Source organism: the organism of the source record quoted next, unplaced genomic scaffold (assembly GCF_019419815.1).
Source record: "Pyrus x bretschneideri cultivar Hongxiangsu unplaced genomic scaffold, Pyrus_bretschneideri_v1 Contig48, whole genome shotgun sequence".
Taxonomy (NCBI): Eukaryota; Viridiplantae; Streptophyta; class Magnoliopsida; order Rosales; family Rosaceae; genus Pyrus; species Pyrus x bretschneideri.
Window position 1 is genome coordinate 1347151 of NW_025999785.1, and position 23373 is coordinate 1370523.

Genomic DNA, 23373 nt, shown 5'->3' on the forward strand with positions numbered 1-23373 from the left:
CCTCTTCAGATCTGAAACTACGTTTAATTCATATCATGAAGCTTTACTACGGCTGTTAATAAGGGTCTTTGTCCGTAGGATCATATCTAGCTATCAAATCTGCAACTACATTACTGTTGTCATGTTACTTAATTACTATGTTTATATAAACCAGGCTAATTAATCTCGCGAGTTAACATTACCCTTGATTGATATTGAGAGAGAGAGAGAGTTCAGTATTTTATATACATATACATATATATATATATATATATATTACATACATAGAGGTCATATTTTTGAGAAAAATAGTTAATTATGCATCCCAAAGATTCTTAATCATATCAATTTGAGAGGAACCACACATTTGATTTGCATTCAGCTTTAAGTAGGTAATTTAGTTATATTGACTAGAACAATATGTTTTTCTTTTTGCATTCAAATTTGAATCTAACTTTTCTTAATTTAAATAGATTTAATTCGATTATAATATTGTTACATTGAGAACAAAAATTAATAATATTATTTGTTAAAAGAACACATTCAGTACTATTTATTCTATGAATCGATTAGAACAGAATCTCACTAAGATAATAAACTAATAAAATTTATAAATTAAAGGAACCTACTGATGTGAACAGATCAGAACAGATGTACTAAGGATTGCATATGGAAACATGAATTAGTACACATATAATTAACTGTACATGAATTGAAGGAATTTAGAAAGACAAAAAAAAAACACTTTTCCCAGTGAACGAGGATGGATCTCAAAAGCACCAAACTGCATTTACACACAGAAATTCTGTCACTCCAACCCCAACATCTATCATTTGCTAATGAGATTCTCCACAAGCTATAGCTACAAGCTAGGTTTTCACTTTATCAACAACATGCACAACGTCCGAAACATCATACAAAGAATTGCTCACAAAATCCAAATTGTTGAAAAAAAGAAGAGTAAATTGTGACGAGATACCCAGATGAGTAAAACAGACATAGATCTAGTAATTAAATTCTGATAAGTAATTACACAAAATCATATTCATATATGTAAACAGACCTTTTCTAGGGTTTATCCGGGAAAAAAAAAACCTAATGGGTTCTTGAGGAGATCGACCGCTGTGAATCTAGGGTTTTTCTCGTGCTTCATTCAACAGGTGAAGCTACCACATGATCTATAGCCTTTCCTGTATACAAAGATAGCTTAGATCATGCTGGCAGCTTCAACTGTTGGAGGTGCACGACAAGATAGCAAGCACTCTAGCTAGGTCATTCTTCTTTTCCTTCTTTCTGTTCTTTCATCTTGGAGGCTTCAGAGAGATAAGAAGAGATGAGAGGATATAAATAGAGCCTGAGGTCTTTGATTTCTATTCTTCCAGGCAATTAATTTTGCATCTTCCACTCTGTCTCTATTGTCTCACGTGAATAGGATATAGCGGTCTATTCAATTCTTTGCTTCTTCCAACCAAAGTTTTGCACCTTCCACTCCATCTTTTTTTGTCTCTCTTGTACATGTCTTTTTTGGTCTAACTTAATTAGTAAGCATTGACAAAGAAAAAAAAACTTAATTAGTAAACTAATAAGCATATTAAATATAGCATTTAGAAATAAATATATTTTGATTTGATTAAAAAAAAAGCCATGTATGTGTGTTCATGAAAGAAATACGCCAAAATAGTGGGAATTAAGTCATTTGATTAGAATATTATGTTCGCCTCTCCAGTACATTTAAATTTGAACTTTTGATCCTGTAAACTAGAGTGGGCTGGCACATCGGAATTTGTCAAAAAGTTAAGAAATATGCTCCGATATTCTATGTCTAATGTTAAAGGAATTCAAATTTCATTCCACCATACATGTTAGGAACTTAGGATACATTCAAGTCCTCCTAGACATAGCAATTAAACGTAAACCGAAACAACATAGTTTTAGTAGGCTTGTAGCTAGAGTAACTGTTTGTGTTATTATAGTTTTTGTAAACATTAACCTAATTGATTATATAAAACGCATGTTAATTAAAGAGTGATTAGGGGCTGGAAAGTGAGAAAATTAAGCACTAAGTTAGATTAGCTAGTAGATGAAATGTAAAACAAGGGAAAAGATGAAAGATGCATGTGGCCCCAAAAGAAAAATTGAAATTGAATAAGTCACGCCCCCCACGCCACCACATGCAGACCGGCCCTTTTTGTGTGAGGGTTTCTATATTTCTATGAAGGTCTTTAGTTAACTTTAGCAGGAGGGCTTTTCATGTTGTCTCTCTGGGCATCTCTCTCTCTCTCTCTCTCTCTCTCTCTCTCTCTCTCTCTCTCTCTGCCGGCCTGTGCTGTAAGGTAACATCAAGCATGAACCCAAAAAAAGTATAAAATCACACAGCAAATGGGGGACCATTATTTTTGCATGGCTCATCGGGGTTGCATAAGGTTCACACAAAAAAAGGAAATTAAGCAGCTGGCACCAAAAACCTGAACATCTTATCTCTCTCTCTCTCTCTCTAATTAGCTAGGTAGGTTTTGCATTTTGAAGTGTTTTTTCCTTTTGACCCTTTTATCTATGTTGACATAGTAATGTGCTAATATATATATAGTCCTATTCATGTCATTGCCTGTGTGGTGAACCATTTGATCTGAGAAAAATTAAACGTCATTAGATTTCCGATGTGACATGCTTTAACAATTTGAACTTTGTGTTCGTTTTAGGGTTTTTGTGTTCTTCTCTCTCATTAGTTTTTTTTTTTTTTTTTTTTTTTTTTTTTTTTTTTTTAAATTGATCATGTGCTGACTGAATAAATAATTAAAAAAAAGTTTAACTGCTTTTTGAAACAAAATTAACTATGAACTAATTCATTGATTCATCCACCAAAGATTTTCAAATGGTCAAGATCGATCCATCGTAAATTTGATTAACAAGAAACTTAGTAAGAATATAGTTTCTAATTTCCTTGTGCACCATCTGATGAAAACCAGTCTGCAACTCTCCAAAAACATATACATTTATAATTTTCTGCAGCTTGGTCATCAATAATATCGCAGAGACTGAATAAGGATTAAAATTTGGTGGTCCATCTCTGTTACATGCATGCCTGCTCACTCTAGGTACCACTAATCTCCGGCACGCCACAGTGACCCCGCACCGCCGTTGTTATCTTGGTTATCTTTTTGTTTTTATTTTCTTTTACATTGAGTTAATTGGTGAAATACAATTTCAAAGCATAAAGTACTTATTGATATTGCTCTCTTTCTCCTACATTACTTTTTTTTTTTTTAAATTTGTTTTGTATATGCCTCTATTTTAACGACAGTTTGGGTGAGATGTGAAGAAAATAGACAGTACAGAAAAATTGGCTAAAAAACTTGTTTGTGTTCTTAATTTTCTAAAGAGAAACTTCATGAGGGAAATTGGAAGTCAACTACAAGTTCAAAAAGAATTTCAGCGGTTTACTTTTACCATATCATTATGGTGTCAAATTACAATGTACGTATCACTCACTGATACAAAATTTATGCAGATCTAGCCGTTCAAAAATACATTAAATTTCTTTTTGCAATACTTAACCATTAATTTTTCGAATTACTTAGTTATACGTATCATGGAAAAAAATTTGTTATAATGTCATTATCATAGACTTATGTTGCGCGGTTGATCTAGCAAATTTAAAAATTAGATTGTAGCTGTTAAATGGCTACAAGTATCAAATTCTTACAACATTAATTACTCGAAAAAGTTATTCATGCTTTCCGCTAACTTTGACTTTTAACTAAATTGCCTTGTATGAATAGAACTTGAATGTATATATAATTGGTCAAAATTCAAACAACTATACTCAATTTCACATAAATCATTTGTGCTTAAAATTATATCTCATGTGCGTGTGAGTAACTATCAACTATAAATGTATGAGTCTTGTAATGAAACCAAGTAGCTCGTAGTCTAATGGTACATCTATAGTAAGGAATTTGGAGTTGGAATTCTTCCATACTCAAGTTCTCAACCTGTATGGAACAAAATAGAAATGTTTACCGAAATCATGTTCGAGTTACGGCAACTTAACTCAAGTTCGTGTTTAAATTTGATCACAGGAATCATATCCAAAACCAAAAGGCAAAAATATTGACAAGAACAAGTTTTGTACACTCAGAATACAAAATTTGGCCAAGAAGCATGGATTCACCACAGCTCAAACAGCCCTAGCTAGCATGGGTTCTCAATCAAGGGGATGACGTGGTGCCTATTCAAGGTGAGTTCTTCATACAAACTTACCAAACGAGCTAATTTGCAGTATGGTTTCATGATCTTCTCTTTGATAGACCTTTGCAGGGACGACAAAAGTTTATAAGTTGGTGGACAATATCGGGTCTTTGAGAGTGAAGCTGGAAAAGGATGACTTCAGAGAGATTTCGGATGCTGTGCCTAGTAATGAAGTTGCAGGAGATCGACACTTTAACTCTCGCTGCACATGGAAGTCGGCAAACAGACGGCCGGAGATATCGTAAATAAAGAAATTCAAACGTGCAATCTTTTTTATTTTTTATTTTTTTGGTTGAACAAACGTGCAATCTTTTGTTAAGATATGGAAATTGGACGATTAAAAAATCTATTGAGATTAGCCTAGGCGGTTTTTTGGACGGGGCGTTCAAGAAAATGCCTTTGCATTTTTAGTTGTGACAGAAATACAAGTGGTACACCACATGTTTTAATAAGAATGATGAAATTTTTTTTTTTAAGTTATTAACTTTTTAGCACATATATCTCACTATTTGTTTAGTGAGACATGATATACCATCCCGTATACCGCTGAAAGATCTCTCCTACCCAGCTGAACATGGGGTCCCAACTAATACGTAGTTGACACCTATAAATCTTGTTCTTTCAAAAGAAGAAAATATCACCTGTGTTATTTAAGTTAAATATGGTTTATCTTTAACATTCTGCCGTTTGATTGGTCCAACCAGCCCACCGTGCTCAATACGAAGACAAGACGCCATCTAGGGCCATAACAAGATGCCCTCGTACTGTCTGCCGTTTGATCCAATCAGCCCACCGTGCTTAATACGAAGACAAGACGCCATCTGGGGCCACAATAAGATGCCCTCGTACTGTCGAGGTTTTTCATAAAAAAAAAAAATATATATATATATATATATGTATATTAGGATCAAACTTTAGGATTGTTTTTTGTGGGAAGAGATCTGGTTATCTTTATATATAAAGCCAAAAAAAATTTTTGGGGTCACAAACTTCATTAAAAAGTTTTGGACAACAATACCCTTAAAACAAAAAATTTCAAAAGCAACCAAAATAATACAAGGGTTTTTTCGTCATTTTAACAATATTTTTTTTAATAATTAATTCTTTTTGTACAATTTTTTTTTAATTAGTACCTTACAATAGGTTAGCAATAATGTAATTCAACCAGTTATTCATTAAATTTTATTTTTTTCTATTTTTAAACACTTTCAAAACATCTTAAGAGATGTGTAATGCCGGTTATAAAAAAGATCTTTCATACACACATAATAATGTGATTAAATTAGTTGTCAATTTTGTTTTTAACAAATGATATTATCTACACTAGGAGGGAGGGAATGAACTTAGCCTTACAATAGGCTAACAATAATGTGATTCAATCAATTGTTTATTAAATATTATTTTCTCTATTCTTAATGTAAATTCAATATAATGTAGATGAAAATTAAAAGACCAATTTTATTATGTGAATTCAGCTGTTTTGATTGGTTTGTGATAAGTTTTATCTTACATTTAAAACATGTAAGTCATGCGTAGCACACTATGTGAGCTCGTATACTGCTTGGTGACGTCCCATTCTCCAAATAAACTGAGGTTCTCCATGTCAGCCTAAGAAAAAGATGGGGAAGAGCCGGCTGGATCAACCTAACAGTAAGAAAGATAGGAACCGTTGGATCAATCTTACGGTTCAAGTTTAAAAACATAAAAAATTTCAGCATTTATTTAATTTAGACTTAACCATGGCTAAAACTTGAATGAAAAATACCACGTGATATCATTTGAAAAAGACATAGGACAGGTGTTGATCTTTTATTTGTGGAGAACAACGGCTGGTCAATCTGGAGTTTTGAAATGGGAGTATTTTTGCTTAGCACCATTTAGTGAGATATATGCTCATTACTATATTTATTACCGTTAGATGAGTTTAAGTTTCGAGATTTGTTTTTTTTTTTCTTGTAAAAAAGAGAACAACTAATAGCAAGTCAGGATTATCAATCTCTTTTAGACCCGAATAAACTATAGAGAATTTTATCATGCCTGTAGTCTTAATCAAGTAAATTAAGAGAGGCCATTTCTAGGTAAGAGTTTGACCATGAAATGCCATTTCTAGGTAAGTGATTAACCATTTCTAGGTAAATGATTAATGATAAATGACAATGACAATTAAGGATTAGGAAACAACAATAATTCAATTGATTAATGATAAATGACAATGACAATGACAATTAAGGATTAGGAAACAACAATAATGCAATCAACGATGACACAAAATATAGACTAGAAAAAATTGCAGAAATAGTTTCTCCAATGGTCCTCAATTAAAAATCATGATCATTTGATCTTTGAACTCATCAAAACAAGTAGTTATAATCATTTTCGTCTAATCTGTCTAAATTTAATGAAGATTATTCATGCTGGAAGGACAATTGCCTACAAGTAGATTAAAGTTGATGAACCATTTTCTCCTATTGAGATTAAAGTTGATGAACAACTGCTACAATTTTTCTCATTTGATCTTTCATATTTCCTTTGATTCAGCTTCACGTGCATATCATGAGACTCATTTTGACAAAAGTTTTTATTGAGTTGGTAAAAAAATATCATAATTTTATATTTTGATGAGCTAATAGATTAATGACCTTGAATTTTTTTATTGAAGTAGTATTACTCCAATGAAATGAGTTAAAGTTAAAATCAAAGTCAAAGGAGGGTTGCTACAATTTCCTCCGCAGAATATAACAACTAATAGTGTCTGTCGTCCTTACTGGCCGACTTCGGAATTCTTAAAAGTCCTCGCCTCCTGCATCGGAAGCAAGCAAACAGGGAAGGAAAAAGAATTGGAGAAAAAAGCAGAAGCAGAATGGCTGAGGAGGAAGTCCAAATTCCGAGGGTGAAACTAGGAACTCAGGGATTTGAGGTAAAACCCCTATCACTTCCATTCTTTTGACTTTCAATCAACACGACGAAATGAAGAAATCTTGCTTAGATTGTGTTTCTCTAAGCTTTTTTCTTAGTAAATCGATAGCGTTAATAGGTTTATGGCTAGTCGTTAGAGTATGAGAATCGGTGGATCAATCCCCGCGCATAAACATGATTGCTTTCTGCCACTGTAGGGAAGCGCCATCTCCGAAATTTTATACCTTGTCGAGTAAATAGAGATACTTTCATGAACCCTTTCGTGTTCGAAACGATCGATCATCGAGTATAAAGAGAGCAATTTTCAGCAAGAAGAACTTGTTCTTTCACAGTTAATGGTTATAATACCAGAAAATAAATTGACTTTCACATAACTAAGTCACCTACCTCATCATCCGCAACAAACCATCAGAATTTTCACTCAAAACACAAAACTAGACATTCGGAAAAAGTACCGATCATCACTGCTGCTGGTGGTTCTGAGGATTGGGCGGAGAGGAGGCATGCCGGGATGGGGAGGACCATAAATTGGAACTCCACCTTGCAGAGGAGGCAATCCCGGGCAGGGAGGCGGAGGTCCTCTCATCATCTGCGGTGGAGGCGCCATCGGCCTCTGTCGACGATGGATCGCGAAATGTCCCGAAAAATCCCTACTGAGTGTGTGTCTAGCACTATTTTAATGTTTTGGTGTGCCGGGAATACAGGAAGGTGTCTGTCCAGCACTGTTTTAATTTTTTGGTCCTGGTCTTAGTTTTCTTAACAAACTTGGGCTCGTGTCCTACTCGGAAGACATATTTACTTGGATGTTGAAATTATTTAGTAAGATACTATAATTATTTCAAGCCCCAACTTTCATGTGTTTACTAAGACGTATGGCATAAAAATTGTGAATATCACATTAAGATTTGTAATGCGTGCTTGAAAAATCAAGAATTATATTGATAAGGTGCTAGACTCCTAGTTAATATGATTTCATACTTACACTTCACGAATTCACGGCTTCCTCCATTTTAAGTAAGTAAACATACGATTAATTATTGGGATTTTTTTTTTTTTTTTGGGTGTATTACGATCACATTGTCAAAGGTGGACTAGTAATATACACGATTGTGTGACGGTCACGCCATCAAGGATGGATTGGTAATAAGTCTAGTTTTGTGGCGGTCACACTGTCAAGTGTCAAGGATGGTTAGTAATAAACGTGGTTGCATGACAGTCACGCCGTCAAGGGTGACTGGTCATACTGAAAAATTACTTGAATTGCTGTCAATAGTAGTTTCTGTGTATTTCATTTCATTTGTTGTTGTGCAGGTTTCCCAGTTGGGATTTGGGTGCATGGGGCTTTCTGGAATCTACAATGATCCAGTACCTGAAGAGGTTGGCATATCAATCATCAAGTACGCATTCGACAAGGGAATCACATTCTTTGATACAGCAGATATTTATGGATCCCATACTAATGAGGTTTTGATTGGAAAGGTAAAGTCTTCTACTTCAAAATCCTAAAATATAAGGTGAAAAATCATCAGTTCTTAGGATGTTTCTTCAACGAAATCTCATTCAAAACGTTATTAGCTCATTTTTCCTGTCTTTGTTAACTTTCCTTGCAAGTTTGCATGCTATTTACGATTTAAAGTTTTTCAGGCATTGAAGGAATTGCCTCGAGACCAGATTCAGTTGGCTACGAAGTTTGGTATTGCAGGATTCGATTCTAATGGCGTTGTAGTAAATGGCACTCCTGAGTATGTTCGTTCGTGTTGTGATGCTAGCCTGAAGCGCCTTGGTGTGGACTACATCGATCTTTACTATCAGCACCGCGTGGATACATCCATCCCCATTGAGGATACTGTAAGCGTTAACCTTTTTCACTCAACAAAATATATTTGAAGTTGAAGATTTCTTATTTTATAACTATTAGTACTTGCTCTTGTGGTATAAGGGTAGATGGAGGAACTGAAGAAGCTGGTGGATGAGGGGAAAATAAAGTACATTGGATTGTCTGAAGCTAGTCCAGACACAATAAGGAGGGCAAATGCAGTTCACCCCATTGCTGCAATACAAATGGAGTGGTCGCTTTGGACTCGTGGAATTGAGGAAGAAATTGTCCCACTTTGCAGGTAACCCTCCTCATCTTACTATCCGATTTGAAAATCCTGTGCAAAAATCATAATTATGCATTGATAGGTGTTTTCGGAAACCCTAGTACAGCAATAGCATATAGCATTGGTTGCGTTTAATGAAACTAAAACGATCAAATTATCACTCAAAACAGAGAAGAAGAGAGAAAGGAGGGGGGGGGGGGGGGTGTTGGGGTGGTTTGAATTCGATGTTATATATACAATGTGTGCATAATGGCTAGCATATTAGCTTGTTGGTGCATTACATTTTTTCTGTCTGCATTAACTTGCCCTAGAACGAAGATGTTAGCATCTATTTTTGCCATCTTTTCACACGCTACATGTATTCGCTTCCCCCCTTTGTATGTATGACAAGAATTGTGCTGTCCTTGTTGAACATTAGGGAACTAGGAATTGGGATAGTGCCATACAGCCCTCTCGGTTCTGGATTCTTCGGTGGCAAGGCAGTTGTGGAGAGTCTACCTGCAAGTAGTTTTCTGGTAATCTATGTCACATAATTTATGTATGAAGCTCTTTCGTTCTAATTATTATATGATTTTACGAATCAATCTTGCTCTCAGTATGGGCATCCTCGTTTCCAAGGAGACAACCTTGTGAAGAACAAGATTATATATGGTAGAATACAAAAGTTGGCTGAAAAGCATAGATGCAGCACTGCACAACTTTCACTTGCCTGGATTCGTCATCAAGGCGATGATGTGGTACCTATCCCCGGTGCGTGCCCCTTACCTTCCCGATCTAGCCTCTAGTGTTTAGGGTATTTGATGAGTTTTACTAATGCAATGAAGTAGAAACATTGCTGGATTTTTTTTTTCCAGTTGCTGACTTTCCCTTGTGTTTTCTTGTAGGGACAACTAAGGTGAAAAATCTTGATGATAATATTGGATCCCTTAAAGTGAGGCTCACAAAAGAAGATGTAAAAGAGATTTCAGATATGATACCAGTGGATGCGGCGGCGGGGAATAATGTACCTGAAAGTTTCATCCCCTGCTCTTGGAAGTTCGCAGATACACCGCAAAGAGATGGAGGAAGACCATCTTAAATGTTCGTGTATGTGATCGGGTCTGCACATTTCGTGTAAGAATTTTTACTATGCAGCTAATATCTGTAAGAAATTGAAATGCTGTAAGGTGTTTATGTTTGTTTGGTTCTGATTGTTGTTAGAAAGTGCAACTAAGGTTCCAATTGCTGCACGGTTTGAGAACATTCGGTGAATGCTGCCCAGTTCTGTTGGATGCTTAAGCCTTCTTTTTTTTTTTGGTACTAATAAAAACTGTTCTCAGTTAATTGTGTGCTGATTTAAGCTTAATTTCGTACACATTTTAATCACATTTAGTGTTTCACGTATCAAATGATTTTCTACATCTTTTATGAACTAGATAAACAAGAAGGGAAAAACTAGAGAAAAAAATGTCAAAAAAAAAGCAAAACGAAATAAAACTAAAACCTGTAACTTACCAGTAACGAAAGATGAGTCGGTAGAGTTGCCCTACTAGGACAATTGCGTGAAGTTGAGAGAATCAACACAGATAATATCAGAAATGCGTTGCAGATGACGTGATTAGCGTGTCCCAGCCGCAGTTTTTCTTTGATAGTTGTGGCGAGCCCGTTGAGTCAATGGGGAAATTTGCAGACACACCAGCAAAAGAATGCAACAGACCATCTTAAATGTTTGTACACACAATCGAATCTGCACAGTTGCTGTGAGAAAATTGCAACGCAATCGAAGTCTTGGAAGCAGTTATGGATATTTCAACATCATAATAAGATAATTCCTAGGCGTAATTTCCATTTCGAAATTGTAACGCTCATGGACAGACACAAAGATCCGGGGACTACTTATCCTGGAAACTGCTGCTACGAAAATTTCCGTTTTCTTATTATATTATACTGGACTCATACAGGGCAGGCACAGAGAGATTATTTTAACATTTCAGGCACTTAGAATATGATTTTTCTTGAAATATCTTTCATCGATCGTATTTATGAAAAAAGAAAAGTTTAAATATCTTAATCAGTTTTAAACTAATACGGATACCTTTTGTGATAAAACCCTAAACCTAATGGGTTGTGCACATGGTAATTAACAATGTGTTGTTGGAAGTGGATCTTTGACCCGTCTTTTTGATAATTTCACCGTTTTAATATAAATTAGGACTCTAACAAACTTCCAAATAATATTTGGTATAAAATACTCAGAACTTCTGACTCTCTCTTCATTGAAACTTTAGAGTTTTTTTTCCCTTGCTTACAAATTGGAATAAAACTGTATTTTTTTTAATTGCTAAAAAATTGGGTACTTTTTTCATTCAGTTTTCAAATACATTTAACACAAATTTAACTTTAAAAATGTAAAAAAAAAGAAGGGGTAATCATCCTTTTATAAATGCTGTATTATACTTTGTACCTCATATTTTGCAATACAAATTTAACTTTTGGTCTCAAATCTTTCATTGGCAACCATTTTTTTTTTTTAAGAAAATTAACAAAAAAAAAGCCTGAAAATTTTGAGTTTTAATGATAAGAACAAATAAAGGGTAAAGTGAATAGTATCAATATGATTTTTTAGTGTAAAAATATAATTTTTCGTTAAAAAGAACATTACCGGAAGCTTTTCGTTAAAGTTTTTTTTTTTTTTTTTCAAAGGTTGTACTGCAGTAATGTATTTCAAAATATCTTGCAATCTGACAATTAGCTTTGTATGATTTCTTTTAAAATGTTTAAAAGTTGTTGATAAGCACATATTGTCAAGAAATGGGTCTTTTTCGGGGATCTGTAAATTATTACCTGTGAGAATGTTGTTATTCTTATCATGCTGATAATCTTCTCTGTAAATTTTTGCATTGCCGCCTTCGTAACAGATAATTAGAAATTAAATTTAGCTTAAAAATTATTTATTAAAAAAATTAAATTGCAATTGGAGTAAACGGAAGATTTATAATATCCCACCTTGAAAGGCTCACTGTCCTTCGAAAAGCGATTCCGGAGATATATTTCAGCCGAACTGGGAATCCCCTGTTTCAGAAACAGAACAAAAAACAGATAGGCCTGCCTGTTGCACCAGCTCGATGAACTTGTCCAAATCATATCCGTCCTCAAAATAATACTGCAAATTTGAAAAAATAAAAAGCCAATGAATTAGCATAAATATATTTGCATTAGAGAGGGCAAAGAAAATGTAAATTTGAATAGCTGATTGCATTACTTTTCCCGGAGAATGTTCATGGCCATTCCAAAACACAAAGGATGACAATCCCAAAACACAGAAGTCAGAAAAACCTGAAAATATCCCACACAATCCCAAATTTTGGAACTGCTTTAAGCCAACTTACCGTGAAATTACAGTCGCTTGAGAAATCTTCTTCAAATCAGGACGGAACAGGCATCGCAGACTGCGTTTCTTGGAAATCACTAAAAAAACTGGAATTTGGTGGTTCTCGGTTTTGTCGAGAGGGAGAAGGAGAGTTGCAGAGGGGGGACAGATGCGAGAGGCAGAGAGTGGCGAGGGATGGAGAGATGTTTTAATGCGATCGAAACACGAGATGATATATCACGTGTTATTATATAATATATATGATATATATGTTAAAATGTTAACAACTTAAAAATTAAAATTTATACCCCTTATATAAAAACACATAAGTACCACTCATATTTCGATTATAATGAAAAATTTCTTCAATGGATAAGAGAAAGTGATAGTGTTGAGAGATGGGGGAGTCTTAATGGGGTGTAGAGAGAGAGTGAATTAGGCGTGAGAGTGAGGGGAAGAGGAATTAGTTGGGGGGATAATGATGAGTCAGATGGAGGGGATGGGTGATCGAAACCAAGGAAAAATTCCAAAGATCCAGCTGGAGGGCATGCAAGACCGAAGCAAAAGGGCAACACAGGATGATCAACACGTAGCGAAAGGATAAAATGCTAAATAAAATAGGAATTTTAATGAAAAGTTACGATACTGTTGATTTTAACAAAAAAAATCATATTTTTATACTAAAAAAATTAATCCTGATACTATTTACTTTATCCTTCATTTTATTCTTATTGTTAAAACTCAAAGTTTTCAAGTTTTTTTTATTAGTTTTTCTAAATAAAATTTAGTTTCTAAATGGGACCTGGCTTCTTTGCCCTCCCACTTCCTATATACTTCCATCTTCTCTTATTTATGTGATTACGGTTAAGTGATGTTAATATTTTATATTGATTTTTTTATAAAAATAATAAGATAATATTGACGTGATTTAACTGTGATCGTACAAAATACGAAAGAATGTGAGTGTATAGGAAGTAGGAGGACAGATAAGCCGGCTCCTCCTAAATGAGTAGTGACACACGCGGTGATCTAAAAGATATACTGATGTAATCAATGACGACATGAAGTTTAGTCGATGACAACAGGAAGTTGAGTGCGTAAAACGCCTATAAATTCGCTCTCACTTCACCGAACAGGGGGCAAAAAGAGTGACAAGAGTGCACCAAGATCAAAGAAGATCGAAGAAGAAGAATGGCGGAGGAGCAGAAAGTTCAAATTCCAAGAGTGCAACTCGGAACTCAGGGATTTGAGGTGAAACCATTTCAGATTCTTTACTTCTAGCTTATCATTTCTGCAACTCGGTTATGTTTTTTGCTTCCCTCCAAATAAAAATTAGCATTATTTCACATTGATGTTTTGCAAATTGTGAATTCATTTGTTGTGCAGGTTTCCAAGTTGGGATTTGGGTGTATGGGGCTCACTGGAATCTACAACGATCCACTCCCCGAAGAGCTTGGCATATCGATCATCAAGCACGCATTCGATAAGGGAATTACATTCTTTGATACATCAGATGTTTATGGACCTCATATTAATGAAGTTTTGGTTGGAAAGGTAATGTGATCTGAAATTAGTCTTTCTATAATTCAAAGTTTTGATCTGCCTTGTGCAGCAAGCAAGGGTTTAGTATCTCTTGACTCGAAATTGGTATACATTTAATGTTAGTCATTTATGCTGTCTTCGATCGGTTTAACTTCAGGCATTGAAGCAATTGCCACGAGACAAAGTTCAGTTGGCTACGAAGTTTGGTATCGTGGAAATTGATCCTCATCAGATGCTAGTAAATGGCAGTCCTGAATATGTCCGCTCCTCCTGCGAGGCTAGCCTGAAGCGCCTTGGCGTGGACTACATTGATCTTTACTATCAGCACCGGATCGATACAACAGTCCCCATAGAGGACACTGTAAGTGAGATATTTTCCCCCACTTTTGAAGTGCAGTGTGAAGCCTTATTCAATTTTTTTTGTTACTCAGTTACTATTTTTGTAAGGACAGATGGATGAGCTAAAGAAGCTGGTGAATGAGGGAAAAATTAAGTACGTCGGATTATCGGAAGCTAGCCCGGACACAATAAGAAGGGCTCATGCAGTTCATCCCATAACTGCTATACAAATGGAGTGGTCCCTTTGGACTCGAGATATCGAGGAAGAAATTGTCCCGCTTTGCAGGTACTTTGTGGCTGGTTGATTGTTCCCGCATCATAGTCAATTGATCATTGTGAGAAAATATTGTCGCTTTTGTTGGAACCACAGGGAGCTTGGAATCGGAATAGTGCCATACAGCCCACTTGGTCGCGGATTTTTCGGTGGCAAGGGAGTTGTCGAAAGTCTACCTACAAATAATTTTCTGGTAAGGGAGTTCCCGGCTAGCGATATGCTTAATTATGTGAACAAGAACGGTTATTTGATGGCTATTCATTTTGTTATCAGGTATCAGGTTTCTGTCCTCGATTTACAGGGGACAACTTGGAGAACAACAAGGTCATCTTTGGCAACGTACGAAAGTTGTCCGAGAAGCACGGATGCACCCCTGCACAAGTTGCCCTAGCTTGGATTCTTAGCCAAGGTGATGACGTGGTACCAATCCCTGGTATGTTCGTATTAACTTACTAACTAGGCATACCATTTTTAATAAACTTGAAAACGAAGCATACTTACATATCATTGTATTCTTTTAGGAACGACAAAGATAAAAAATCTCGATGATAATATCGGATCGTTGAGAGTGAAACTCACTGAAGAAGATGTGAAGGAGGTTTCTGATGCGATACCCGTCAACGGTGCGGCAGGGGAAAGATATAGTGACGGTTTGAATAGCTGGTCATGGAAGTCTGCAAATACACCAGCAAAAGCATAGCAACATACCAATTTGTACCTAAAGTGCATGGCCAATGCTGCTCATTTCTGTTTACATGCCTAGCTTTTTTATTATTGATATAATAAGAGCTGAGCTCGTTTAAAAGTGTTTTTAACATAGTCGAAAGCACTATTGGGGAAAATAATTTTGTAACCAATTTTTAATAAAAATGCAAGTGAATCGTAGAAAAGCATTTGAAGTAATTCCTATAAGAAGCACATAACAAATTTTTTTCTCTGAAAACGTTTTCAATTGTTTAAAAATACTTTAAAACGAGCCCTAACTTAGAGACTCCATCTCCATGTTAAAGCTCTATCCATGGCCTCGTAACTCTACTTGGAGGCTTGAAATCGAAAACGTCCATGTAATGACCTGCCATAAATTTACAAATACAATCACAATTCTCGAGTTTTATCCATAATCCAAAGTGAAAAGAAAAGAAAATACACTCAAAGATTGTGCGTAAAATTACCCTAAAATGTTTAATCTGTTGAGAGTATCAATCTCATATCGAAAAAAGAGGTACATTGCATGTGCTTCTGAATAATTGAGTTACTTTCTATATTGCTAAATAATTTTATGACTAAACCTTGACTTTCTTAACGGTATTAAAGCAAGTTATCATTTGTGTGAAGTCAAAGACTACACGTATTCTAAGTTACTCAATTTATCTTGTTCACGTGCTAGGCTTAAAAAAAGAAACACGGTGCCACTTCCTCAAGATTTTGTAATATTTTATGCTTCAACATGGTCGTAACTAAGTCTGGATGGTCAAAAATGCCATATGCTTTTACTTTTACAAGAAATACTTGGCTGCTGAATGGTTCAGCAGGAACTCCTGCTTACACCCAATCCCAGGTGGACACGTGTCCACCCGAAATTAAGTGTAAGCAGGAGCTCCTACTGAAACTTCGGCAGCCAAGCAGCATTCACTTTTACATCTTGGAGTCTGGTAGAAAAGACATTATGGATTTTGCAATATTTTTATTTCGACCCCCCCAGCGTCGTTTGTCGTATTACTGATTATAAATTTATAATTGCCAATGTGTCCTTTTGCAATTAAGGACATCATTCGGTGTAATTTCTTTTCCGGCCGCTTTCACTCCACTTTCTGTCGAGGCAATAATAAGGTAGGAGCTGAAATCGACATGTTCGCACCAGCGGTCTAGTGGTAGAGGAGTACTCTGCCACGGTACAGACCCGCGTTCGATTCCTGGCTGGTGCATTTCCTTTTTTTTTCTTTTTCTCATTTTTTTATGTTTGTTTTAGAGAGCGAGAGAAAGGTCCAAAGTTTCTAAAGTCAATTTGGGTAGCCAAGGACTTGAGAGGTAAAAAGTAATATCTCACATTATGTCTTTGGACACCCAAATTTTCAATCCATCTTTTTCTTTATTGTATGTGTTGAAAAAAAAAAAAATCAGATTTATTCCCGTATGCATAAAGGAAATAAAAACGATTTATGCACACCGTTTTCACTTACTCTATGTATTTTTTTCCGTCATTAGATTAAACAAATTAAAGAAAATCAATTGCTAAATTTAAGAAGATTGTGCGGAAGGTAAAACACGACGTACGGAAATCACTTTAAGAAGAAAAAATTGACTTCTTTGCTGCAAACAGACCAAAGTCTGTGATCCAATGAGGTGGGAGGGAGTGCCAATAATATATCTTATCCTGGCCTTGTCTGCAACGAAAAATCACTTGGTCAGTGTTGGCAACTATAGACTTTGATTGTTATTTAGGCTAATAATGGTCAGCAGTTTGTGATTTCAAATCATATAAATATATTCTCTCATTTGGCTTTTTTTTTTAATGTTTTGAAAAAGAAGTTCAGAGAGGGTGGGGAACAGTATGGCTGAGGAGATGGGAATACAGATTCCAAGAGTGCAACTTGGAAACTGTGGATTTGAGGTATGAATTAATTAATCAATCCATTTTTAGATTCTGAAAGTGTTTTAATTTATGTCTTTTGTTTCTCAGATTAAGTTTTGAAAGTGAATAAATGGTTGGTTGTGTAGTATATAACTCATCAAATTTGCCTAAAGTTTGCTAATCTCCATTTTTTGGTAAAAGAAAGAGATGTAAGGGCTTGTTTTGGTGTCAATGATTGGATTGGATTAGAGTCGTTAGATTCAATGTATGTTGAATGAAGAATGCAAGATGGATTAGTCACCTCCAAATCCTATTGGAAGGGAAAAGTTTCCCTCGTGACCAATCTCTTATCTTCGGTTGAGACCAAATTTGGAATTTGACATTTATTTTCTATCAACATCTGTTAAATCTACTAAGTTATCCAATCTGATCCAATCCTTGACTCTAAATGAGACTTAAGAGTTTTGCCTCTTTCAATGCTTTCTAGGCTCCATTTTCATTAGGCCTTGGTTGATAGGGAGGACTAATTTTAATAGGACTATTCGTTACATTTAAGGCTTTTAAGGAAAGAAATAGATGAGAAGATTTTGTCCATGTTGAAGGTTAATCACGAAGAAAATATATCCCTCCTAGTCCCTACAAAATGGTAGAATTAAAAGGGACAACTTTTTTTTTTCATGAATAATCGTCGTACCCAAGCCAATCATCTCTATCAAACGAGGCCTTTGAGTTTTGAGGTTAACCTTTGTTGCAGAGGTTGATTCACCTTCTGTGGTTGGAAGTAGCTCAATTTTTTTTTTTAATATATTTCTACCATTTTTTTCCTGATTTGTTGCAAAATTTTTATTTTCTTTGTTAATCAGGTTTCAAAATTGGGGTTTGGATGCATGGGCCTGAGTGGGATTTATAACTCTCCTGTTGCCGATGAGGATGGTATCGCAATCATAAAACATGCCTTCAACAAAGGAATCACTTTCTTTGACACAGCTGATGTGTACGGACCTCATACGAACGAAGTTCTTCTTGGGAAGGTATGTGTTTGCACTACTGAATGTATATGTCTCCATGTTTTTATATGTGTTTTGTATGACGGAGCAGAAAAATGCAGATACCGTTACCTTTCGCGGTTGTTATGTTCGGTGATTCTAACTGCAACGTTGCGTAATTTAGGCCTTGAAGCAGTTGCCAAGGGAGAAAGTTCAAGTGGCTACAAAGTTTGGAATTGTTGGACAGGTGGATCCTCCTGCTGTTTCAGCGAAGGGAACTCCCGAGTATGTCCGCTCATCCTGCGAGGGGAGCTTGAAACGTCTTGATGTGGACTACATTGATCTGTATTACTACCACCGGGTGGATGCTTCAGTGCCTATAGAGGAAACTGTACGTCATTCTCCTCCTCAATCAACTAAAGCACCAAACTTGTGTATAAACTGATTAGATACCTTTGTTTTTCGTGGAGTTTAGGTGGGTGAGCTGAAGAAACTTGTGGAAGAAGGAAAAGTAAAGTATATCGGGTTATCTGAGGCCAGCCCGGACACAATAAGGAGGGCACACGCAGTTTATCCGATCACGGCTATACAAATCGAGTGGTCCCTCTGGACTCGTGATATTGAGGAAGACATTGTTCCACTTTGCAGGTATGTTCAAAATCCAATCTGAGACTCTGAGTTATGCAAAACTGGTACCATGAATTGTTTCCATCATTCCGTTTCTGTTTAAGTAAAAAAGGGAATGCTTTTGAAGATGGCCTTGTATGTATAGTTCATCGCAGTTTTTGTGAATCATTTTGTTCAATGCTATCGTGTATAGGGAGCTTGGCATCGGAATAGTTCCATATAGTCCACTTGGTCGTGGTTTTTTCGGTGGCAAAGCAGTTGTTGAAGGTGTTTCTGCAAATAGTTATGTGGTAAGTTCTTCTCCTCATTCCTTTGTAAAAGTAAATGTTGGTTCTGTAGAATAACGAAAAATGACAGCGTAGGGTTTGATTCTAATCATGTTGTTTTTCTTCGTTTTGTAAGGCCTCACATCCCCGGTTCATAGGAGAGAACTTAGACAAGAACAAGAACATGTACAACCGAATAGAAATCCTCGGTAAAAAGCACGAATGCTCTCCTGCTCAACTAGCACTAGCATGGGTTCTCCACCAAGGAAATGATGTCGTACCTATCCCGGGTGAGTCCTCATTAAATTTTTGTTCTCATCAAGTTCATTTGATGCGAAACCTGCTACGTTGCATCTGCAGCTCGTTGTTTCCGTGCCAATGAACTCGTGCTTGTTCTTATAATGGTTATCTTAGATAGAATAGAAAAGCTGCTTTCGGTTCATCTTACTTGAGCTCCGAGTCTATGACATTGTGATTTAGAACTCGTCATCGACACATTGTTTATTTGTTTTTGAATTTCGACTGCAGGGACAACAAAGATTTAGAACCTGGATTCAAACATTGACTCCTTGAAGGTGAGCCTGAAGGAAGAGGACCTGAACGAAATTTTTGATGCTGTACCGATCGACCAAGTAGCTGGTGATAGAGATCATGACCTCCTGATGGGGCTGCAATGGAAGCTCGCCAACACTCCTCCGAAAGACTCCAAGATCTGAGCTTTAGGACATGGAAACGTTTCCATCTGACTGTCGGAATTGAGCGATATAGTATTTTGTGAACGGAAGCTGCTATTTACACACCTAGAAAGTCATCGTGCACTCCTCTTTTGTGTGAAAAAAAAAATGGAGGAGAGGAGTTCAAGATGAAGTTTTTACAGTGTTAATAACAAATGAAAGTTGAAACTCGTGTTCTATACTTTATGTGTTCCCATTTCTTAATGTCTCTTCTTTCAATTTCCTTTAGACTTTGGAAAGATTTTCTATAGTAGTTGTAATTCATGCTTTGTGGGCTTGAGTTTAGCAAATTAAGCATTGAAGCATTGTATTGTCCCGAATTCAATATGTGGGAATAAGACCGGTTTTGAGAGGAGTCAGACCCTCAAGGTCGGTCACCTCATATTGGTAAGTGTGCCTTGCAAATACAAGTTGTGAAAATTGAATGATTTAAAACATAAAAGGAGTTTGGATAGAAAAAAATGTCTTTGAATTTTTCTCGTGTAACAGAGTAAAAAAGACATTGTACAATTTACCATTTTCTTCAATTTGCATGTGATTGTCTCATATTTGATCATTTGATTGTTATGGCCAATGTTGGACAAAAATAATAATAATAATTACCAACGGGTCATTTTGCAATTGAGGACAACATTCAGTTTATTATCATTTTTAGTCCCTCTTACGTTTTATTAATATTTGGGCGGAGCTGAAAATGTTTGCAAACACACCAGCAAAAGAATGCAACAGACCATCTTAAATGTTTGTATACACAATCGAATCTGCAGAGTTTCTGCGAGAAAATTGCAATCCAATCGAAGTCTTTGAAGCAGTTACGGATATTTCAACATCATAATAAGATCATATTCCTAAGCGTAATTTCCATTTCGAAATTGTAACACTCATGGACAGACACAATGATCCGGGGACTACTTATCCCTGAAAATTTCCGTTTCTTATAAAATTATACTGGACTCATACATGGCAGGCACATTAATGGGAAATTATATGTAATAAGAGAGATTATTTTAACGTTTCACGCAATTAGAGTATGGTTTTTGTTGAAATATCTCACATCGATCGTATCTATGAGAAAAAAATAGTTTAAATATGCTACCCCTCTTAAACTAATATCGAGGTTTTTTTTATCATAAAGCCCAATATCTGACAGATGGTGCAGCCATGCAGGTAATGCAAGTGGTAATTAACAAGTGTTGTTGGAAGTAGGCTTTTGGACACTAACAAACTTCCAAATAATATTTGATATAGCACTCACGAGTTTAGCTTTGGATTTAGTTCCTTAATGGCTAATGACACACGCAGTGATCTAAAAGATAAGCTGATGTAATCAATGACGACATGAAGTTTAGTGCGTAAAACGCCCATAAATTCGCTCTCACTTCACCAAAAAGGGGACAAAAAGAGTTCCAAGAGTGCACCAAGATCAAAGAAGATCGAAGAAGAAGAATGGCGGAGGAGCAGAAAGTTCAAATTCCAAGAGTGCAACTCGGAACTCAGGGATTTGAGGTGAAACCATTTCAGATTCTTTACTTCCAGCTTATCATTTCTGCAACTCGGTTATGTTTTTTGCTTCCCTCCAAATAAAAATTAGCATTATTTCACATTGATTTTTTGCAAATTGTGAATTCATTTGTTGTGCAGGTTTCCAAGTTGGGATTTGGGTGTATGGGGCTCACTGGAATCTACAACGATCCACTCCCCGAAGAGCTTGGCATATCGATCATCAAGCACGCATTCGATAAGGGAATTACATTCTTTGATACATCAGATGTTTATGGACCTCATACTAATGAAGTTTTGGTTGGAAAGGTAATGTGCTCTGAAATTAGTCTTTCCATAATTCAAAGTTTTAATCTGCCTTGTGCAGCAAGCAAGGGTTTAGTATCTCTTGACTCGAAATTGGAGCAGGTTCTGAAAAGAGTCTAAGAGTGTCTAGGGTTGTTGGTATGCATTTAATGTTAGTCATTTACGCTGTCTTCGATCGGTTTAACTTCAGGCATTGAAGCAATTGCCACGAGACAAAGTTCAGTTGGCTACAAAGTTTGGTATCGTAAAATTTGAACCTCACCATATACTAGTAAATGGCAGTCCTGAATATGTCCGTTCCTGCTGCGAGGCTAGCCTGAAGCGCCTTGGCGTGGACTACATTGATCTTTACTATCCGCACCGGATCGATAAAACAGTCCCCATAGAGGACACTGTAAGTGAGATATTTTCCCCCACTTTTGAAGTGCAGTGTGAAGCCTTTTTCCATTTTTTTTGTTACTCAGTTACAATTTTTGTAAGGACAGATGGAGGAGCTAAAGAAGCTGGTGAATGAGGGAAAAATTAAGTACATCGGATTATCGGAAGCTAGCCCGGACACAATAAGAAGAGCTCATGCAGTTCATCCCTTAACTGCTATACAAATGGAGTGGTCCCTTTGGACTCGAGATATCGAGGAAGAAATTGTCCCGCTTTGCAGGTAACTACTTTGTGGCTGGTTGATTGTTCCCGCATCTTAGTCAATTGATCAATGTGAGAAAATATTGTCGCTTTTGTTGGAACCACAGGGAGCTTGGAATCGGAATAGTGCCATACAGCCCACTTGGTCGCGGATTTTTTGGTGGCAAAGGAGTTGTCGAAAGTCTACCTACAAATAATTTTCTGGTAAGGGAGTTCCGGGGTAGCGATATGCTTAATTATGTGAACAAGAACGGTTATTTGATGGCTATTGATTTTGTTATCAGGTATCAGGTTTCTGTCCTCGATTCACAGGAGACAACTTGGAGAACAACAAGGTCATCTTTGGCAACGTACGAAAGTTGTCCGAGAAGCACGGATGCACCCCTGCACAAGTTGCCCTAGCTTGGATTCTTAGCCAAGGTGATGGCGTGGTACCAATCCCTGGTATGTTCGTATTAACTTACTAACTGGACGAACCATTTTTAATAAACTTGAAAACGAAGCATACTTACATCTCATTGTGTTCTTTTAGGGACGACAAAGATAAAAAATCTCGATGATAATATCGGATCGTTGAGAGTGAAACTCACTGAAGGAGATGTGAAGGAGGTTTCTGATGCGATACCCATCAACGGTGCGGCAGGGGAAAGATATAGTGACAGTTTCATTAGCTGGTCATGGAAGTTTGCAAATACACCAGCAAAAGCATAGCAACATACCAACTTGTACCTAAAGTGCATGTAGTACTATTTGGCCAATACTGCTCATTTCTGTTGACATGCCTAGCTTTTTTATTATTGATATAATAAGAGCTGAGCTCGTTTAAAAGTGTTTTTAACATGGTCGAAAACATTTTTGGTGAAAATAATTTTGTAACTAATTTTTAATAAAAATGCAAGTGAATCGTAGAAAAGCATTTGAAGTAATTCCTACAAGAAGCAGATAACAGTTTTTTCTCTAAAAATGTTTTCAATCATGTAAAAATACTTTCAAA

The 23373-nt window shown here is 36.2% G+C and overlaps 5 protein-coding genes across 13 annotated transcripts; 4 read left to right on the top strand and 1 right to left on the bottom strand.

The window, feature by feature from the left end:
- Positions 1-6953: 6953 nt before the first annotated feature.
- On the top strand, positions 6954-10568 carry LOC103954412 (perakine reductase). The gene is made up of 7 exons (XM_048568383.1): positions 6954-7144; positions 8455-8622; positions 8788-8991; positions 9088-9260; positions 9664-9760; positions 9842-9995; positions 10130-10568. The coding sequence occupies exons 1-7, from the start codon at positions 7088-7090 to the stop codon at positions 10321-10323; spliced, it is 1047 nt and encodes a 348-aa protein (XP_048424340.1). The 5' UTR covers positions 6954-7087; the 3' UTR covers positions 10324-10568.
- Positions 9458-12754, bottom strand: LOC103954410. Of its 8 annotated transcripts, XR_668188.3 has the most exons (6): positions 12614-12754; positions 12231-12387; positions 12069-12131; positions 10740-10982; positions 10253-10345; positions 9458-9743 (listed from the first exon to the last, which is right to left on the bottom strand). XR_668188.3 is itself a non-coding variant. In XM_018649208.2 (3 exons), the coding sequence occupies exons 1-3, from the start codon at positions 12366-12368 to the stop codon at positions 10843-10845; spliced, it is 330 nt and encodes a 109-aa protein (XP_018504724.2). In that variant the 5' UTR covers positions 12369-12387; the 3' UTR covers positions 10782-10842. The 8 variants fall into 8 exon arrangements, 1 of the variants encoding a protein (XP_018504724.2); XR_007252312.1 differs by lacking the exon at positions 12069-12131 and having other exon boundaries at positions 10740-10971; XR_007252313.1 differs by lacking the exon at positions 12069-12131.
- A 940-nt stretch (positions 12755-13694) lies between these two features.
- Positions 13695-23046, top strand: LOC103954409 (probable aldo-keto reductase 1). 2 transcript variants are annotated; one of them, XM_048568384.1, is made up of 8 exons: positions 13695-13845; positions 13981-14148; positions 14294-14497; positions 14589-14761; positions 14846-14942; positions 15023-15182; positions 15271-15461; positions 22998-23046. In XM_048568384.1, the coding sequence occupies exons 1-7, from the start codon at positions 13786-13788 to the stop codon at positions 15447-15449; spliced, it is 1041 nt and encodes a 346-aa protein (XP_048424341.1). In that variant the 5' UTR covers positions 13695-13785; the 3' UTR covers positions 15450-15461; positions 22998-23046. The 2 variants fall into 2 exon arrangements, with proteins under 2 accessions (XP_048424341.1, XP_009364509.2); XM_009366234.3 differs by lacking the exon at positions 22998-23046 and having other exon boundaries at positions 15271-15652.
- On the top strand, positions 17210-20162 carry LOC103954408 (probable aldo-keto reductase 1). The gene is made up of 7 exons (XM_048568388.1): positions 17210-17360; positions 18185-18352; positions 18492-18698; positions 18783-18955; positions 19128-19224; positions 19337-19490; positions 19729-20162. The coding sequence occupies exons 1-7, from the start codon at positions 17301-17303 to the stop codon at positions 19743-19745; spliced, it is 876 nt and encodes a 291-aa protein (XP_048424345.1). The 5' UTR covers positions 17210-17300; the 3' UTR covers positions 19746-20162.
- Positions 21302-23219, top strand: LOC125470030 (probable aldo-keto reductase 1). The gene is made up of 7 exons (XM_048568385.1): positions 21302-21440; positions 21576-21743; positions 21931-22134; positions 22226-22398; positions 22487-22583; positions 22664-22823; positions 22912-23219. The coding sequence occupies exons 1-7, from the start codon at positions 21381-21383 to the stop codon at positions 23088-23090; spliced, it is 1041 nt and encodes a 346-aa protein (XP_048424342.1). The 5' UTR covers positions 21302-21380; the 3' UTR covers positions 23091-23219.
- Positions 23220-23373: the final 154 nt, after the last annotated feature.

What these genes read in the sequence shown, in the direction of transcription:
- LOC103954408 (XM_048568388.1), top strand. Translation starts at nt 17,301, where the DNA reads ATGGCTGAGGAGATGGGAATACAGATTCCAAGAGTGCAACTTGGAAAC. An exon ending in CAGTGCCTATAGAGGAAACT is followed by an intron (nt 18,699 to 18,782) that starts GTACGTCATTCT and finishes CGTGGAGTTTAG; the next exon opens with GTGGGTGAGCTGAAGAAACT. An exon ending in GACATTGTTCCACTTTGCAG is followed by an intron (nt 18,956 to 19,127) that starts GTATGTTCAAAA and finishes TATCGTGTATAG; the next exon opens with GGAGCTTGGCATCGGAATAG.
- LOC103954410 (XM_018649208.2), bottom strand. Translation starts at nt 12,368, where the DNA reads ATGATTTGGACAAGTTCATCGAGCTGGTGCAACAGGCAGGCCTATCTG. An exon ending in AGGACAGTGAGCCTTTCAAG is followed by an intron (nt 12,132 to 12,230) that starts GTGGGATATTAT and finishes TCTGTTACGAAG; the next exon opens with GCGGCAATGCAAAAATTTAC. An exon ending in GAATAACAACATTCTCACAG is followed by an intron (nt 10,972 to 12,068) that starts GTAATAATTTAC and finishes GCAACTGTGCAG; the next exon opens with ATTCGATTGTGTGTACAAAC.
- LOC103954412 (XM_048568383.1), top strand. Translation starts at nt 7,088, where the DNA reads ATGGCTGAGGAGGAAGTCCAAATTCCGAGGGTGAAACTAGGAACTCAG. An exon ending in ATGAGGTTTTGATTGGAAAG is followed by an intron (nt 8,623 to 8,787) that starts GTAAAGTCTTCT and finishes AAAGTTTTTCAG; the next exon opens with GCATTGAAGGAATTGCCTCG. An exon ending in GAAATTGTCCCACTTTGCAG is followed by an intron (nt 9,261 to 9,663) that starts GTAACCCTCCTC and finishes GTTGAACATTAG; the next exon opens with GGAACTAGGAATTGGGATAG.
- LOC103954409 (XM_048568384.1), top strand. Translation starts at nt 13,786, where the DNA reads ATGGCGGAGGAGCAGAAAGTTCAAATTCCAAGAGTGCAACTCGGAACT. An exon ending in ATGAAGTTTTGGTTGGAAAG is followed by an intron (nt 14,149 to 14,293) that starts GTAATGTGATCT and finishes GTTTAACTTCAG; the next exon opens with GCATTGAAGCAATTGCCACG. An exon ending in CAGTCCCCATAGAGGACACT is followed by an intron (nt 14,498 to 14,588) that starts GTAAGTGAGATA and finishes TTGTAAGGACAG; the next exon opens with ATGGATGAGCTAAAGAAGCT.
- LOC125470030 (XM_048568385.1), top strand. Translation starts at nt 21,381, where the DNA reads ATGGCGGAGGAGCAGAAAGTTCAAATTCCAAGAGTGCAACTCGGAACT. An exon ending in TCGGAACTCAGGGATTTGAG is followed by an intron (nt 21,441 to 21,575) that starts GTGAAACCATTT and finishes TTTGTTGTGCAG; the next exon opens with GTTTCCAAGTTGGGATTTGG. An exon ending in TACCTACAAATAATTTTCTG is followed by an intron (nt 22,584 to 22,663) that starts GTAAGGGAGTTC and finishes TTTTGTTATCAG; the next exon opens with GTATCAGGTTTCTGTCCTCG.